This window comes from Carcharodon carcharias, chromosome 12 (genome assembly GCF_017639515.1).
Source record: "Carcharodon carcharias isolate sCarCar2 chromosome 12, sCarCar2.pri, whole genome shotgun sequence".
Taxonomy (NCBI): domain Eukaryota; kingdom Metazoa; phylum Chordata; class Chondrichthyes; order Lamniformes; family Lamnidae; genus Carcharodon; species Carcharodon carcharias.
Window position 1 is genome coordinate 74,545,980 of NC_054478.1, and position 20,101 is coordinate 74,566,080.

General features: G+C 41.6%; 1 protein-coding gene across 6 annotated transcripts in view; it reads right to left on the bottom strand.

The window, feature by feature from the left end:
- Positions 1-20,101, bottom strand: part of ccdc14 (coiled-coil domain containing 14) — an 88,477-nt gene that overhangs the window by 18,938 nt on the left and 49,438 nt on the right. For all 6 annotated transcript variants that reach the window (XM_041201623.1, XM_041201622.1, XM_041201626.1 and 3 more), the window contains 2 exons: positions 11,043-11,261; positions 10,814-10,946 (listed from right to left, as the gene is read on the bottom strand). In XM_041201623.1, coding sequence (XP_041057557.1) covers positions 10,814-10,946; positions 11,043-11,261 — 352 coding nt within the window. The remainder of the gene's footprint in view (positions 1-10,813; positions 10,947-11,042; positions 11,262-20,101) is intronic.

A 20,101-nucleotide genomic window follows, 5' to 3' on the forward strand; every position in this document is an offset into this window, starting at 1 on the left:
GCCCCTCAATTTTATACACCTCAATCATGCCCTCCCTCAATCTCCTCTGCTCCAGGGAAAATAACCCCAATCTATCCAATCTCTCCTCATAACTAAAGCTCTCCAGCCCAGGCAACATCCTGGTAAATCTCCTCTGCACTCTCTCTAGGACAATCACATCCTTTCAATAATGCAGATTCCAGAACTGCATGCAATACTCTAGCTGTGGCCTAACCAGCATTCTATATAGTTCCAGCATAACCTTCCTGCTCTTATATTCTATGCCTCGGTTAATAAAGACAAGTATCCCATATGCCTTCTAAACTACCTTATCTACATTTCCCGCTGCCTTTAAGGGACCAGTGGACAAGCACACCAAGGTCCCTCTGATCCTCGGTACTTCCCAGGGTCCTACCATTCATCATGTATTTCCGTGCCTTGTTTGTCCTGCCCAAGTGCATCACCTCACACTTATCCGGATTAATTTCCATTTGCCACTGATCAGCCCATCTGACCAGCCCGTCTATATCCTCCTGTAATCTAAGGCTATCCTCCTCACTATTTACCACCCCATCAATTTTTGTGTCATCCACGAACTTACTGGTCAACCCTCCTACATTCAAGTCGTTTATATATACCACAAACAGCAAGGGGCACAAAACCGATCCCTGTGGAACCCCACTGGACACAGGCATCCAGTCACAAAAATACCCCTTGACCATCACTCTCTGCTTCCTGCCACTCAGCCAATTCTGGATCCAATTTGCCAAATTGCCAATTTGCCAAATCATTTGCTCTTACCTTCATTATCAGTCTCCCTTATCAAAAGCTTATCAAAAGCCTTGAAGTCCAAGTAGACGATGTCAAATGCATTGCCCTCATCTACACACCTGGTCACCTTCGAAAAATTCAATCAAATTGGTCAGACATGACCTCCCCTTAACAAAACCATGCTGACTGTCTCTGATTAATCCCTGCCTCTCCCAAGTGTAGACTAATTCTGTCCCTCAGAATTGCTTCTAATAGTTTCCCCACCACCTAGGTTAGACTGACTGGCCTGTCGTTCCCTGGTTTATCCCTTCCTCCCTTCTTGAATAACAGTACCACATTGGCTGTCCTCCAGTCCTCTGGCACCTTTCCTGCGGCCAGAGAGGTATTGAAAATTATTGCCAGTGCCCCTACTATCTCCTCCCTTGCCTCACTCAACAGCCTGGGATACATTTCATTCAGGTCATGAGATTTATCTACTTTTAAGCCTGCCAGACCACTTAGAACCTCCTCCCTTTCTGTGCTAATTTCTTTAATGATATCAGAGTCCTTCTGCTAGATTTCCATACCCACATCATCTCTCTCACTTGCTCCCTTTTTACTCTCCTAATTTCCTTTTTAAGTTCACCCTTACACATTCTATATTCCTCTAGGGCTTCCGATGTTTTGAGCCCTCGGTATCTGCCATAAGGCTCCCTTTTTCTCTTTATCCCTTGAAATCCACTATTCCCACCTTTCGTCTTTACTGGAATATGTTGGCTCTGTACTCTCCATTTTTCCATTCTTGAATGAGTCCCACTGCTCTGACGCAGATTTACCTAAAATAGCTGCTCCCAGTCCACTCTGGCCAAATTATATCTGATCCTGTTAAAATCTGCCTTTCCCGAATTTAGATTTCTGGCCCATCCTTGTCCTTTTCCACCTTGAATCTAACAGAGTTACAATCACTATCTGTAAAAAGCTCCCCCGCTGATACCTCTACCACTTGCCTGGCTTCATTCCCTAAAATTAAGTCCAGGACCGCCCCCTCTCTTGTAGGACCTTCTACGTACTAGCTTAAAAAGCTCTCCTGGATGCATTTTAAGAATTCTGCTCCCTCTAAACCTATCACACTATGACTAACCCAGTTAATGTTGGGGAAGTTGAAATCCCCCACTATTACTACCCTATTATTTTTACACTTTATCAACGATAGTTTCATTACTGAGGCAAACTTTAAATTCCAGATTTTTATTTTTTAAATTCCACCAGAGGCTGTGGTGGGTTTTGAACCCATGTTCCCCAAACTTTAGCCTTGGTTTTTGGATTACTTATCCAGTGATATTACCACTATACCACCATCTCCCCTTAGCTTTTCCAGCATTTTCGATTTTTATTTAAGTAACATCTTCCCACATCTCCATCCATTCTCAGATGCAGGACACAGATACCAATGCCTTTTGTCAAATAATGTATGGGAAAGATGCTGTCCATAAGCTCAAGGTGACATACATAGCCAAATTTGCCATTGCAAACAGCCTACATCATCAATCATACCACCAGCCAGGATTCTACCAGTGTCACCAATGGTGCCAACAACACTTTGATCCTCTTCACCCAAACTTCTTGGAAACTGTCAGATCATACACACAAGCCAACACAAAGTGACCGAGACACCTTCAGCTACTTATATCAGATTCTCCTAATCTGTAATTACCTTCAAAATAGTAGCATCCTGTGCTTAAAGCACTTAACTCTGAAATCTCTTTTCATCCTCCTTCTTCTAAAGTTAAGGTTATGCCCTCAGTTTGCAAAATCTATGCCTCTGCTGAGTGCATGGACATTTATCTTTTATAAACCTTTCTCAATCTTAATTATTTGAAGAAACTCAGTTTTGCTCCAATAATCGTTGCCAGCCTCTGTAATCTCACCTCACAACCAAAGTGCTTAATTCCAGCTTTCGTTATGAATGTTGTTCACCCTCAATAATGCTTAGATGTCATTCTCTTAATTTGGTAACCAGAGCTCTCTGTACATAGTACTCCAAATGAGTTTGGATCTCTGATTAATAGCTCATAATGTCCTCTTATTCTCCAGATTAGTGATCTTGTGAGCTTGGAAGCGGGTTAAAATCTGCTCGCCTCCATGAAGCTAACAGTTTGTTCGATTCGAGTCCACTTTGCAAAGATGGTTCTCACTTTGCTCTTTTTAATTGCTCATGACTTGTTGCCAAGAAGTACCAAAAATGTATAATTGTCAGCTTCGTCCAATAAATAGCAGTATTTCATATTCAAAAAAAACTTAATTAATCATGAAGTCTGCATAAGTTTGAAAATCATGATATGGCTTCCTCTCAAGCCTGTTGCCATACAGATAATGACAAATGTCTCAAAATGTGTAATAATATTGATGGAGGTGGCGCAGGTATCAGTATAAACCCTCATGAATTGTACCTGGTTTAAAAGATTAACTTTTAGGAGTGGGGCAAAAACAAAACAGAACCACTGTGTCACATAACTAGCCCCCACACCCGCTAAAACATGTTATGCAAGTGCTGCTGAGTGGCACTCATAATAATCAAATCTATATTCCTGACTGACAGCACATTGGCATTCCAGTTTCATCAACTGTGGAGTCAGTTTGGCTTAGTTATTCTGAATCAAGAGATTTCTATGCACTAATGGGTGCTGCACTTCCTACAGGTAACTATAGGTAAAAATACTTCATTGGCTGAAAGTACTTTAGGATGCCCTGAGGTTTGAAAAATTCTGATTATCAAGCGTCCTTTTTCCTGCTCCAGTCTTGGTCAGCGTCTTTGACCGCCTTGTTCCCACACTCTTAAAAAGTGCTCCCAAAATTTCTCTCATTATCTTTATTCCTTTTTGTAAAACCACACAAAGTGTCCATTTAGTCACCTTAGTTCTCATCAGCGTTTAACACCAGATTTCATCTCTGAGGCACTTTGCCATATTTTATATTAACAATCTTAAATAAAAGTTTTTATTGTTCAACTGGACTGGAAGGAGGACAAGAATACATAATAAACTCCCAAAACAAAATAGGAGAGCAGCAACCCCAATCTCCCAAACTTCTGTCACTTGTCCTGGACAACCTAAATCTAAGGCATTGTGACTGGATCCTTGGCTTCATGGCAAAACAGGAGCCAAAGATTGTGGACTGACTCTTATTAGACATTTAGAAATATCAATGGGACACAAACAACTCTTTTCATCACTGTGACCCCATCCTGGAGGGAGAATTACACCTCTCTGAAGATCCTTTTGGGTCCATTAACCCGCTCCTCAATCTGGCACAATGGAGAACTTCCAGACACAGTTCAAATGGATTCAGGGCACAAGCATAAAAAAAGGATTGCCAGGCAAGGCCAACTCTGCCATTGTATTACAAACTTACACCAGTAAGTTGACAAATTTCACCTCACACAGTATGATCAATATTGCAATCTTCAGTAATATTTCAGACTCCAATATGAGCATCAGACTCCAATATGAGCAGACTCTTTCTTCACTCCACAGCACACCTGGCAGACATATTACTATTGAACCTGTTGGAAAGCTACCGGTTAACAATTAAACTGAACTGAAGAGCCATAACTACTCTTGGAACAACAAGCTTTCTAATGATAATAGAGAAACAGTGGGATGCCTATGAGCAGGAAGAATGGACTGATGGAAGGAAGGATCCAACAGAGGGCGCTGGTGAGAAGGGACAAGCATTCTGGGAGAAGTCACCACAGATACCGCGACTCAGGAAGGAATTGAGGAGAAGGACTCTTGCACTCAACAGGAGGAAGAGCATCCAACAGAGGGCGCTGGTGAGAAGTGACTGAAGCATTCTGGGAAAAGTCACCGCAGACACCGCAACTCAGGAGGGAATTGAGGACCCCCCACTGTCAGAGAACGGAATAGCCCCAAACATAACATTGCTGTAGTATTTCCATCCCTCCCTCCTCCTCAAACCTAAAAAAGAGAGGAAGAGGCAGTGCCTTCAGGAGTGCACCAGACCTGTGAGGGACACTCTTCTGAAAGTGGATTTTAAAGAAAAAGCAGCTGATAGCTGAGTAAGTCCTGAGAGCAGACTCGGAGGAAGGAGCACCGGAGTGGTGAGTACAAATCTAGCTTACCTCGGAGATTCGCGGCCTTGTCTCCAGGGAGCAGACTCGCAGGGGGGAGCACTGGAGCGGTGAGTATAAATCTAGCTTACCTCGGGGATTCGCGGCCTTGTCTCCAGGGAGCAGACTTGGAGGGAGGAGCAGTGGAGCGGTGAGTATAAATCTAGCTTACCTCGGGGATTTGCAGCCTTGTCTCCAGGGAGCATACATGGAGGGAGGAGCACCGGAGTGGTGACCTCAGGGCACAGAGTAACTGAAGCCAAAACGGAAAAAGTGACATCACAGGAAAGCTGTGACCTGATTGGTTGGTAGGAAATCTACATCAAATTTGAAAAAAAACACTGCAAAGCTAATTAATAAATTAATTATCTAAGTCGAGATGGCTGGACAGGGGATGTGCTGTAGCTGTATGATGTGGGAGCTGGCAGATCCTATTGCGAGCCGCAATGACCACATCTGCAGCAAGTGTGGGTTGCTGGAGGAACTCCGGCTCAGAATTGATGAGCTGGAGTCCGAGCTCTGGATGCTGCAGCACATCCGGGAGGGGGAGAGTTACCTGGACGTTTTGTTTCAGGAGGCGATCACACCCGGTAGATTAAGTACCTCAAGTTCAGTCAGTGGTCAGGGTCAGCAGGGTGTGACTGCAAGTGAGGCAGTAGAGGGATCCTGTGTTCAGGAACAGAGGAGCCTCAGCTCTTGACCTTATCCAACAGGTATGAGGTACTTGCTCCCTGTGTGGATGAGGAACAGGTCTGTAGGGAAGATGAGCCAGCTGACCACGGCACCGTCGCACAGGAGGACATCCAAGAGGGGGGAGCAAAAAGACAAGTGGTAGTTGTAGGGGATCCTATAATTAGGGGAATTGATAGCATCCTTTGTAAGCAGGATCGAGAGTCCCGCATGATATGTTGCCTGCCCGCTGCCAGGGTGAGGGACATCTCTGACTGGCTTGAAAGGATATTGGAGAGGGAGGGGGAAGATCCAGTTGTTGTGGTCCATGTCGGGACAAATAACATAGGTAAAACTAGGAAAGAGGACCTGTTTAAGGATTATCAGGAACTAGGAACTAAATTAAAGAACAGGTCCTCAAGGGTTATAATCTCTGGATTACTACCCGAGCCACGTGCAAATTGGCATAGAGGCACGAGAATAAGGGAAGTAAACACGTGGCTAAAGGAGTGGTGCGGGAAAGAGGGGTTCCATTGCATGTGGCACTGGCATCACTATTGGAACAGGAGTGATCTGTACCGTTGGGACGGTCTCCACCTGAACCAATCTGGGACTAGAAAGTGGTGGCGGGGGGGGGGGGAACTCCAAGAAGTATGACTAATGGGAAACAAAGCAGCAGTTTAACATGTGGCGGGTGGATTCAACTTCATGGAAAATTATGAAAAAACTGAAAAGAAAGGAGAGCCCAGGAGAGGCTATTAAAGTCTCCAGAACACAAAATAGTAAAGAGTGTTTGGAAAGGGCTAGGAATCTAACTTCAAGCACATCAGATAAAGGGACAACATTGAGAAGGGGAACAGGAAATACAGGACTGAAGCTGTTATATCTGAATGCATGCAGTATAGGAAATAAGGTAAATGAGCTTGTGGCGCAGATTGAAATTGGCAGGTATGATGTGGTGGGCATCACGGAGACATGGCTGCAAGCGGATCAGGACTGGGGACTGGGAGCTAAATATCCAAGGATATACATCCTATCGAAAAGATAGGCAGGTTGGCGTAGGGGGTGGGGTTGCTTTGTTAGTAAGAAATGAAATTAAATCGATAACAAGAAATGACGTAGGGTCAGATGATGTAGAATCTGTGTGGGTAAAGTTGAGGAACCGCAAAGGTAAAAAACCATAATGGGAAAAATGTACAGGCCTCCGAACAGTAGTCAGGATGTGGGGCATAAGATACACCAGGAGGTAGAAAAGGCATGTAAGAAAGGCAAGGTTACAGTGATCATGGGGGATTTCAATATGCAGGTAAACTGGGAAAATCAGGTTGGTAGTGGATCCCAAGAAAAGGAATTTGTGGAATGTCTACGAGATGGCTTTTAGGAGTAGCTTGTGGTGGAGCCCACTAGGGAACAGACAATTCTAGATTTAGTGATGTTTAACGAGGCAGATTTGATAAAGGAGCTTAAGGTGAAGGAACCCTTAGGAAGAAGTGACCATAATATGATAGAATTTACCCTGCAATTTGAGAGGAAAAAGCTGGAATCAGATGTAATGTTATTGCAGTTGAATAAAAGCAACTACAGAGGCATGAGGGAGGAGCTGGCCAGAATTAACTGGGAGATGAGCCTAGCAGGAAAGACAGTGGAACAGCAATGGCAGGAGTTTCTGGGAGTAATTTGGGAGACATAGCAAAAATTCATCCCTAGGAAGAAGTATACTAAAGGGAGGACGAGGCAACCACGGCTGACAAGGGAAGTCAGGGACAGCATAAAAGCTAAAGAGAAAGCATACAATGCGGCGAAGAGCAGTAGAAACCAGAGGATTGGGAAACCGATAAAGACCAACAGAGGACAACTAAAAAAGAAATAAGGAGGAAGAAGATTAAATATGAGGGTAAACTAGCCAGTAATATAAAAAGAAGATTGCAAGAGTTTTTTTTTTTAGATATATAAAGGGTAAGAGAGAGGCAAAAGTGGACATTGGGCTGCTGGAAAATGACACTGGAGAAGTAATAGTGGGGAACAAAGAAATGGCGGAGGAACTGAATAGGTATTTTGCATCAGTCTTCATGGTGGAAGACACGAGTAACATCCCCAAAGTTCAAGAGAGTCGGGGGGCCAGAGGTGAGAATGATGGCTATTACCAAGGAGAAGGTGCTAGGAAAACTGAAAAGGTCTGAAGATGGATAAATCACCTGGACCAGATGGATTACACCCCAGAGTTCTGAAGGAGAGAGCTGAAGAGATAGTGGGGGCGTTAGCGGTGATCTTTCAGGAATCACTCAAGTCAGGGAGGGTCCCAGAGGACTGGAAAATCGCTAATGTAACCCCCCTGTTTAAGAAGGGAGTGAGGCAAAAGATGGGAAATTACAGGCCGATTAGCCTGACCTCAGTCGTTGGTAAGATTTTAGAATCCATTATTAAGGATGAGATTTCAGAATACTTGGAAGTGCATGGTAAAATAGGGCAAAGTCAGCATGATTTCATCAAGGGGAGGTCATGCCTGACAAACCTGTTAGAATTCTTTGAGGAGGTAATGAGTAGGTTAGACGAAGGAGAGCCAATGGATGTTATTTACTTGGACTTCCAGAAGGCCTTTGACAAGGTGCCGCACAGGAGGCTGCTGAGTAAGACAAAAGCCCATGGTGTTAGAAGCAAGGTACTAGCATGGATAGAAGATTGGCTGTCTGGCAGGAGGCAGAGAGTGGGGATAAGGGGGTCTTTCTCAGGATGGCGGCCGGTGACTAGTGGAGTTCCACAGGGGTCAGTGTTGGGACCACAACTTTTCACTTTATACATGAATAATCTTAATGAAGGAACTGAGGGCATCCTGGCTAAGTTTGCAGATGATACAAAGATAGGTGGAGGGACAGGTAGTATTGAGGAGGCAGGGAGGATGCAGAAGGATTTGGACAGGTTAGGAGAATGGGCAAAGAAGTGGCAGATGGAATACAACGTGGGGGAAGTGTGAGGTCATGCACTTTAGTAGGAAGACTATAGGCATAGACTATTTTCTAAATGGGGAGAGAATTCAGAAATCTGGAGTGCAAAGGGGCTTGGGAGTCTTAGTCCAGGATTTTCTTAAGGTTAACTTGCAGGTTGAGTCGGTAGTTAGGAAGGCAAATGCAAATGCAAGGTTGGCATTTATTTCTAGAGGACCAGAATATAAAAGCAGGGATGTGCTGCTGAGGTTTTATAAGGCTCTGGTCAGACCACATTTAGAATATTGTGAACAATTTTGGGCCCCGTATCTCAGGAAGGATGTTCTGGCCCTGGAGAGGGTCCAGAGGACGTTCATGAGAACGATGCCAGGAATGAAAGGCTTAACATATGAGGAACGTTTGAGGACTCTGGGTCTATACTCGATGGGAGTTTAGAAGGATAAGGAGGGATCTGACTGAAACTTACAGAATACTAAAAAGGCCTGGATAGAGTGGACTTGGGGAAGATGTTTCCATTAGTAGGAGAGACTAGGACCCGAGGGCACAGCCTCAGAATAAAGGGAAGACCTTTTAGAACAGAGATGAGGAGAAACTTCTTTAGCCAGAGAGTGGTGAATCTATGGAATTCATTGCCACAGAAGGCTGTGGAAGCCAGGTCATTGAGTGTATTTAATACCGAGATAGATAGGTTCTTGATTGGTAAGGGGATCAAAGATTACGGGGAGAAGGCGGGAGAATGGGGTTGAGAAACTTATCAGCCATGATTGAATGGCGGAGCAGACTCGATGGGCCAAATGGCCTAATTTCTGCTCCTATGTCTTACGGTCTAAGGATGGACAGATGGAAGGAAGGATGGAAAAGACAGAGACAGAGAGAGAGAGAGAGAGAACTCAAAGTTACTACATCTCACAAAGCTCTGAAAACTGCACCTGACCATACTGGATATCTCTTATAGAGATTTGCCAAAAAGTCACCCTCCTACACTTTCTTGTCATGCTTCTGTATTCAGCTGCCTGGATGATCGTCTGAGAGGTCACAACAACCATGATATGCATTGCAATTCCATAGAAACAAGTCTGCTGAATCTGTCCACTGTTTAGGGAGATATGCTTACAACATGCTGCCTGCATAGCTCGGACTGCCAGCTACTAAAGTGGTACAGACTTCCCACAATAAAGCCATGGTTGAAGTATTTGAGGTGATAAATCCAACCTAAATGAATAATCTGCATAGAACTGGAGAAACAACAAGTGGAGTGTGGTCCATTTTTGGGGGCTCAAAGACCCAAATCACCTCTTATGGGAAAAATGCAAACCACAAAGAGCAGACACATTCAGACAGGCAAAGACAACAATTTCAACCTGATTACTACCAAGCAGGAACACCCTCCCTCTTCCCCTAATTCCTAGAAAGATTGCACCCCAGAGATGAGATGAAGATCAAATTGCTCCTTATTGCTCCAAGCAGACACAACCAAGCCAAAAGACGTTAATGTATCAATGCTTTTCTCCCACAAGCACCATGGAATCAAAAGGTGCCACAAATTCATAAGATTATATGTAAATTGAAAATATCAAATATAATTTAAAAATGTTGACGTCAAAAATAAAAATGAGGTGGGCACTTCACAAATTAAATTACTTCATCCTGTAGTCACATCAAGGACACAGCACATTTTAAAAGCAGCAAAAAAAACGTGGGGCTGTTACAGCATGATTGCATTTTTATTATGTTTAAATCTTGTTTACTGGTGGTCGAGTTATTACTCAGGAACAGTTGCTAAGAAGCAAATAGTGTTGGTGGCATTTAAAGATGTTAAGCAGGCTTAGGACTGAAGTGAAAATAACCCTTTTGGGTGTTGTAGACATGCACTGAGAAATGCACTCCATATTATTGTCTCTATAATGTACTTTAACTTGAACATTAAGAGAAAATATGCCTTATTGCATGGGATATATCTACATTATACCAGCTATCCTAATGACCAGCCTACCCAAGATTGCAAATGTGATGCTAATTATTGTTTATAAACAGTTGTGCAGCAAATTCACATCCATAAGGAACTGTGACAGCCTTGCCCAAACTAAATTTCATTTAGGATCTTTAATAACTGATTAATAAAAGGGAGTTATCATTTCATCAGTCTACTCGATTCAAAATCAAATGCCCCACAAATGGGACAAAGCTATGATTTACTGGTCTGACCCCAGCCTCATAATTTTAAACAATATGAAGTGAAGTTTTGCAGATTGAAATCCCAAGTTCAAAGTATAAAGGAGTAAGTAAAGTGGAAAGTTAATATTCTCACAATTTTCAAAATCTCCAGTGAAGTCCTGTGTATTACCTGGTTAGTTCTCGCAATCTGTTCACTTCTGCATCACGTTGTCGAAGTGTTATTTCCAAAATTTGATTCTCTTTCTCAGAGGCCTCCAATTTCAGCTGTATGTTTCGCATTTTTGTCAAGGCTTCACCTACTTCTATAAGAGTAGCAGAATCAGTAAGAATTTGTGTCTCACTTCCGGTAACACTCAGAGCTCTTTAAAAAAAGAATTAAGAAAACATTTCTGGCCTACCCATTTTGACTCGAGTTGTGTCCATCTCACACTGCTGGCTCTTCTGGAACAGATCCTGTTCTTTCCCCTGCACCAATCTGAGTAGTTGCTTGTTCTCCTCTCTCTGTTTATCTATCACATTCAGAAGCTCTTCATTTTTCTTTTGCAAAGACTCAAGCCCTGTCAGAGACTCTCTCAACTGGGTCTGCAATGTCATATTCATGGACCGCAAGGAGATCACTGCAAAAAGTGAGTGAATCCAAAGACAAAAAGGGAGTGAAATTGGTCTTTGGCACTATGCAAAACAGGCAACAGAGAATCAGCAGCTGTTTTACACCCTATCCAATTTTCTTTTCCATTGAATGCAAACGTACATTTTCATGCCCAAAGAACTTTGGTATTTATTAAGATTCAAGTAATGGAACATGCATTAGGTTCAACAAAATTAAAAATAAATGTCCTGACATGCTGCTATCTTGTTTTACATTGTATTGTTCCAATTTATCATCCTCCCTTTTTAACATCTTACTTTAACATGTCAGTTTTTAAAAAAAGAGGAAGCACATCCAGCATCCCTTGTGCTGATTCTCCAAATTGGCCACCTGTTGATACAAGACCATTAGCCTGAGGTAGTCTGTTAGTATATCTTCTTTTCTTACCATACATAAGTCATGCAGAATCAGAGAGTCCTGAAACGAAGGTTGGTGTACATTATTCTCAGAAGTAAGCCAATTAAATGAATGGAATCGGTTAGGAGTTTTATTTCATATATGCAGTATTATATTGTTATGATATAAAATGCCCCAGAAACAGTAGTGACAGCATATTTTGTAACAGCCACAAAAGTGGATAGATAATTGATAAAGAAAAATTTGAATTGTTTTGGACATGGGGCAAGGGATTGGGATTGAATCAACAGTACTTTCAGAATGCTTGCAAGTTTTAAATTTAAATTTAGCCATGTCACATGATTAAATATGGTTTCAAATGTTATTGTTGCTAATCCAATTACCGTCTTAATATGCTTCTAAAATTCTCAGATGAAAGTTAGAAGTGTACTTTTTTAAACCAGTAGTTGTTAAATCATCCAATTAAATAGCAATTGTTATGGTTTCGGTAGAGACCAATAATGTTTTTAGTATTTTTTTGTTAAAGAATCAGAAAACCCAGGTATTTACTAAAAGAATTAAGGCACAAGGTTCAGGGTTTAAATCAAAAGGATGTTACCACAGAGAAATCAAAGAACACAAACTATAATAACCACAGACTATCTTAAATAGTCAATTACATTCTCACTCACTTTTGCAGAACCACTTCATCCAATTCAGGGTCACGGAGAGTCGGAGCCTATTCCAACAGGCAATGGGCACTAGGCAAGGTACACCCAGGACGGGACGCCAGTCCATCACAGGGCACACAAGCACACTGGGGGACAATTTATCCTAGTCATTCCACCTAACCAGCATGTGTTTAGACAGTGAGAAGAAACCGAAGCACCCAGCAGAAACCTACACAAAGGCAGGGAGAATGTGCAAACATCACACAGACAGACACTTGAGGTCAGGATCGAACCCAGGTCTCCAGAGTTGTGAGGCAGCAGTGCTAACCACTGCACCAGCATGCCGCAATGAACATAATTACTTATACTCCAAATATAATGTTTTAACACCACTTTCCTTCTACTCATTAGACTTACGCCCCAAAACCCTCAAATCAGATACATATCAAAAATTTGAAGATTAACTTCTTGGTCTGATAGTCAATGATTCACATACAGGCTGAGATTTCTTGGACCTTCCATTTACTTCTGGCAAGATTATCCCTTCAAATCTCCACCAACTGTCCTAAGATTGCAAACTCCCCATTCAAAATGGGTGTCTCTGACGTCTTAAGTGTAGCTGCCTCAAGTCAGAACTTCCTAGTTCTAATATTCTATAAGAATAAGAGTTTTGTATCTAAAACGCACACACACTCTTTCCCCCCCCTTAAATTGACTATACTAGAAATTCAACTCACTGTTGGATGAGTCCTTCAGTTAATAAGAATTTTAAGTTTTTCAGCCAACACAGGATTTAAACCAAATTCTGCTAACAGATTTGTTTCCTTCACTTCTGTTTGTTCTAATCTCAAACTAAGACGCTTTAACAGAGAAGCACATCTACAATCCACTAACTCCTACATTAACTTCTAGTTGACCCTGCTATTCTATTGTCCATCTCCCAGGCAACCTGGTCACATGATTATTTACTGGAACCCACCTTTTTATTAAAAAAAGAACTCAGATCTTAGTTCTTGAAGGGACCAGCAACCACAAAATATAGATTCTTTCTCCCAAAAGCACATGCGTCATCACATTATGCTAATCCACAATTCTTCTGAGGGTATTCTCTTGCTTGCTATCTTATTGTCTGTTTTTTAAAAAAATATACTCCCCATTTGACCATTTCTAAAAATGATACTTATAAAGCACACAACCTCATAAGGTTTATGATTTTCTTCAGCTGCATATTTCCATGCATTTTAAATCTATGCTAATAGCATCATTTGCACTCATTCATAAATCATAAGATAAGTTCATAAGAAATAGCAGCAGGTGTAGGCTATTTGGCTCATTGAGCCTGCTCCACCATTCAATAAAATCATGGTTGAGCTGATTGTGGCCTTAACTCCATTTTCCTGGCTCTCCCGTATAACCCTCGACTCCCTTGTAAATCTAAGATCTATGTAACTCATTCCTGAATATATTCAATGATCCAGCCTTCATTACTCTGTGAAAGAGAATTCGAAAACCATCCTCAGAGGAGAAATTCCACCTCATCTGTCTTGAATGGGAGACTCCTTATTTTTAAAACCATGACCCCCTAGATTTAGATTCCCCAAGCGAGAAAACATTCTCTCTGCATCTACCCTGTCAAGCTCCCCCAGAATCTTGTGTGTTTCAATAAGATCGCCTGTCATTCTTCCAAACTCCAATGAGCACAGGCCCAACCTGCTCAACCTGTCCTCAAAAAACAACCCCTTCATCCAAGGAACCAGCCTAATGAACCATCTCTGAATTGCCTACAATGCAAGTGTGTCCTTCCTTAAGTAGACCAAAACTGTACACAGTATTCCAGGTGTAGTCTCACCAATGCCCTGTACAATTGTAGCAAGACTTCCCCACCTTTCTAATCCATCCACCTTGCAATAAAGGCCAACATCCCATTTGCCTTCCTAATTACTTGCTGTACCTTGCTAACTTTGTAATTCATGTACAAGGACAGCCAGATCTCTTTCTACTGCAGCAGCCTGCAATTTCTCATTTAAATATTCTGCTTTTCTATTCTTTCTGCCAAAGTGGACTTCACATTTTCCCACATTATATCCATCTTCCAAAATTTTTTGCCCACTCACTTAACCTATCTGTATCCTTTGCAGGCTCTTTGTATCCTCCTCATCTTACTTTCCTACCTATCTTTGCACCATCAGCAAAGTTGACTTCAGTGCAGTTGGTCTCTTCATCCAAGACATTAATATAGGTCACAAATAGTTGAGGTCCCAGCATTGATCCTTACGGCACTTCACTAATTATAATTTGCCAACCTCGAAATGAGCCATTTTTCCTGACTCCATTTCCTGCTAGTTAACTAATAATCTAGCCATACTAATATATCATCAACTCCATTGGAGTTAGCTTGTGTCGTAACCTTTTATGTTGCACCTTAGTGAATGCCCTTTGAAAATCCAAATAAACCAAGCTACTTGTCCCTTTTTATCCATCCTGCTTGTTACATCCTCAAAGAACTCTGATAAATTTGACAAACATGATGTTCCTTTCATGAAATCATGTTGACTCTGCCTGATTGTATTATGATTTTCTATATGTCCTGCTACTACCTCCTTAATAATGGATTCTAGCATTTTCCCAGTGACATATTAGGCTAACTGGCCAATAGTTTTCTGCTTTCCATCCCCCCTACTTTCTTGAATAGTGGTGTTACATTTGTGGTTTCTAATCTGTTGATTCCTTACCAGAATCTAGGCAATTTTGGAAGGTTACAATCAACGCATCCACTATCTGTATAGCCAATTCTGTTAAGACCCTAAGATGCAGGCTATCAGGCCCAGGAGACATGTCATCCTTTAGTCCCATTGGTTTTCCTTGTACTTTATCCTGTAGTGATCATGTTCGTTTGAGATGCGTCACTCCCTTTTGCCCCCTACTTTTCTACTATCATTGGGATGCTTTATGCGTTTTCTACTGTGAAGACAGGTATAAAATATTTGTTCAAAGTCTCTGCTATTTCCTTGTTTCCCATTATTAATTCTCCTGTCTCATTCTTTAAAGGGACCAATGTTCACTTTAGCTACTCTTTGCCTCTTTATATACTTTAGAAGCTTTTACTGTCTGTTTACATATTTCTTGTACATTCAAATTTCTCCCTTTTTAAAAAATCATCCTTTGCTAGTGTCTAAATATTTCCCAATCCTCTGGGTTATTACTAATCTTTTCAACATTGCACATCTTTTTCTATTTGATACCACCCTTAAACTTCTTTAGTTAGCTATGGATGATGCATACTTCATGCTTCTAATAGAGACTTTCTTTCTCAATGGAATGTGTCTTTATAGAGAGTTATGAAATATCTCCTTAAATGTCTGCCACTGCTGCTGTGCAGTCTTACCTTTTAACCTCTATTCCCATTCCACCAGCCAACTCAGTCTTCATACCCTTGTAATTGCCTTTAAGTTTAAGACTCTAGTTTCAGATCAACATTTCTCACCCTCAAACTGAATGTGGAATTCTATTATGTTATGATCACTCCTCCTAAAGGATCCTTTATTATGGAGGTCATTCATAAATCCTGTCTCATTATAGATTACCAAGCCTAAAATAGTCTATTTCCTGATTGGTCCTAGAATGAATTATTCTACAAAAAACTGTCCCAAATACACTCTATAAATTCATCCTCTAGGCTACCTTTGTAAATTTGATTAATCAAATCTATATGAAGCTTAAAATCACCCACAATTATTGCAGCACCTTTTATCTTTCCAAGCTGCCCATTATTTCTTGATTTATATTCTTTTCTAGTGCAGCTACTCTTAGGGGGCCTGGAAACTATTTCTGCCAGTGACTTCCTTTGCTGTTTCTCATCTCTAGCCAAACTGATTCTCTATTTTGATCTTCCAGACCAAGATCATTTCTCATTACTGTATTAATTTTATCCTTTATTAACAGAGCTACCCTACCTCCTTTTTCCTCTCTTCCTGTCCTTCTGAGATGTTGAATACCCTTGAATATTCAGGTTCAAACCCATGGTCACTTTACAACCACAGCCGGGGTTTTCCAACCAACTTCAGGCAGGAATTACTGGGTGGAGATAAGAAACAGCAAAGGAAGGAAGTTACTGGTAAAAATAGTTTCCCTGCCCCCTAAGGATAGCTACGTTCTAGGAAAGAACATAAATCAAGAAATAACGAAGGGGCTTGTAAGAAAGGTGGGTGGGACTGGAAAATCCCAGCCCATGTCTCTGTAACGACCATCATATATCACTCATTTATTTCTATTTGCGCTATCAATTCATCCCTCTCGTTACGACTGCTGCACGAGTTCAGATAAAGAGCCTTTAATTCTGTCTTTTCACCATTTTCCCCCTACTCTAACCTTATTTGCTCATGCACTGTCACGTTTGTAGACCCTATCCCTTCCTATCACACACTGGTTAGCATTACCCAAATCGCTATCCTGCATCATTGCCTTTTCCTTTCTCTAACTTTCCAAATCTCCTCTCACGTAAACCCTCTCTGCAGCCCTAGCTATATGATTAACCAGTCCAAGCGCAGTTCATCTGAAGGCCGTCCCAACCATATAGTTCCCTCTTCTCCAGTACTGGTGCCACTGCTCCATGAATCAAAACCAATTTCTCCCACACCAATCTTTAGGCCATATATTCGACTCTGAGCTTATTTACCCTATGTCAATTTGCTCATGGCTCAGGTAGTAATCCAGAGATTATTACCTTTGTGGTTCTACTTTCTAAATTTATCCCTTAGCAGCTCTTAATCCCTCACAGAACCTCTTTCTTAGTTCTTTGTATGTCGTTGATACTCATCAACAACTGGATCCTTTCCTTTCCACTGCAAGTTCTACTCCAGCCCTGAAGAGATATCCTTAACCAGGGGCACCAGGCAGGCAACAACCTCCAGCACTCAGGTTTCCAGCTGCAAGAACATAATCCACCCCCCTTAATATAATATTCCCTACAACTACCTTCATTTTCACTCCCCCCTTCTTGAATACCTCCAGCACCATGGTGCTTTGGTCAGTTTGCTAATTCTCCCTGCAACTCCTGCACTCTTTCACAGTAAGAACCCCAAACATGTTGGACAATTGCAAGGGCTGCGGCTCACCCATTCCTACCTCTGGATCCTAATAGCTGCCTCTTTTATGGTCATACCCTTCTGTCGCAGGCTACAGACAAAATCTGAAGTACCTGGAGTAAGGAGTGTGACTGCCTCTGAAATAAAGTGTCCAGGTAACATTGTGACACATCAGGGAGGGGTAATGTCCAAAGCTCAGACTCCAGCTCTTCAACTCTGAGGCTAAGTTCCTCAAGCTGCAGACAACTCCTGCAGAAATGGTTGCTGTAGATCTCACAGGTGTCCATCTCTCCCCCATGCTACAGCTGCATCATATCATCTGCTCTGTCTATTGTGTTTTATTTAACTAAATAGCTGTAAAAAAATTTAGAAATATCACTCAATGATTAATGGTAGTTATGTTATGGACTGGCATAAGAACATATGTACATGCAAATTAGGAGCAGGAGTACGCCATTCAGCTCGAGCCATTCAATAAGATCATGACTGATCTGATTGTGGCCTCATTCCACCTACCCCTGATAGATCCTTGACTAACAAGGGAGTCAGAGGTTATCTACCTATCTATCCCTCCACCTCTGCCTTAAAAATATTGATTGACCCTACCTCCACCTCTCTCTGGAGAGGAGAGTTTTAAAGATTCACAAGCCTCAGAAAAATTTCTTCTCATCTCCATCTTAAATGGGAAACCCCTTTATTTTTAAACTGTGACCTGGTTCTGGTCTCTTCCACATGGGAAAACATCCTTTCAGCATTCACCCTGTCAAGTCCCCTCAGGATCTTCTATGTTTCAATAAGATCACCTCTCAATCTTCTAAAATCCAATGGATAAAGACTCTGCCTTTCAAACCTTTTCTTGTAAGATAACCTCCCCATCCCAGGTATCAGTCGAGTGAACCTTCTCTGAACTGCTTCAAATGCATTTATATCCTCTTAAATAAGGAGACCAAAATTGTACACAGTACTCTAGATGTGGTCTCAACAACATTTGTAGCAAAGCATCCCTATTTTTAAATTCCATTACCCTTGCAATAAACACTTCATTTGCAGTACCTGCATACTAACTTTTTTGTGATTCATGTAGGACACCCGATCCCTCTTACCTCAGTTCTACAATCTCTCTCCATTAAAATAACATGCTGCTTTTCTATTAAGTGGACAAGTTCACATTTTCCAATATCATACTCCATCTGCCAAATTTTTGCTCACTCACTTCACCTATTTATGTCCCTTTGCAGATTCTTTAGGTCTTCTTCACAATTTATTTCCCTACCTATCTTTGGATCATCAGCAAATTTAGCAGCCCTCTCCAGCCCTGAAGATATTCGGTTCCTTCTGTTAATGTTTAATTTGTGCTGCAATAGAATACATTCTTTAAGATGGCAATTAAGCACAGCTGTCCCCAATGGGGAAGGATTAGGGAATCATTGCAAGAATATACAAACCTGTCTCCCCTTTGAGGGGGATGATTCCCGCCATTTTCTCTTCTTTCTGAGGGATGCCAGTTGGTGACCCAGATGATCTTGCCTGCAGTAGTTAACCTTAGTAGTTTTATGGAAAAGATAGCCGAGTGTCTGGAGGAACTGGGAAAGTCTGTGACTTCACTTTAAAACAGGTTTGTTTCCAAGACATCAAGGTACAGGCTAGCTTCAGACTCATTCTTCCTCAATATACAATTGTTGGAATTAACATGGCAAGGACGAACATTAAGCTTTGGTGATTGGTTTTTGAATAAGAAGTTTTGTGTCTGTATCCTCAGAAAAAGAAGCATACTGCTGCTGACAAACTCAGTAACAGAATGGTGGAAGGATGTTGCAAAATCTCAGGCTTTGACTATCCACCGATTTTTATTTTATATTTTTTTTGGAGGTGGAACCATATCAGCAATAGAGAAATTAAGTCGCGATGTGGACATGGGTTACTTTGTTATCCCAAAAGCAGCAAGGTATGGCTTGACATTACCAACAAGGTTAGCAGTAAAGTATTTTCAGACTTGGATGTGGATGACTTTGGTGCCGAAGAGGGATTGACGCTTCTACTACAGTTTTTGAATAAGTTTTAAAAAAAGGTTGATTTGTTGGAAGTATATGAAGCGTGATCAACCTTTGCTAGATTTAAGAAAATGGATGATCAGTCCATGGAGAAATATATTATGGACTTTGATAAGTGGTATAAGGGACTGAAAAAGTTTAAGCCCATTCTTCACAGGTCATTGGAATTAATTATGAATTTGCAAATACTGATGTGATAGATGACAAGGAACCATGTGCATCACATACTCATTTTGTCAGGCAGAGCTGGAGGAACAAGATATAATGGATAAGGAGTCAGACATCAGAAAATTGGATTGTGGCAAACAGGGGCTATTTTGTCCAGAGATCAGCTTCCCAAAGTGAGTTCCTGGGTATCATGTCATCCAGAAAGAATCAGATAACTGGAGGGATGCAACAATTGTGGCATGGGGAGGAAAATCTACTAGAAAGTATAAGAATTGACCAAATGTCCAGGATGATGGATTAGCAGTGAAGGCCATGGACTGGGAAAACAGAGTACAAGAATAGAAAATAAGTGTAGCCCAAGTTGCAGTATTGGATCAGGTGATGAATCCTGGGTGAGGAAATGTTCACCCTGTCAGACGCCGTATGCACTGTACGTAAGCTGTGGTCCAGACAGGAGTCCAGAAAGACTTAAACAGGCAAATAAGGCTTGCAGCCTGA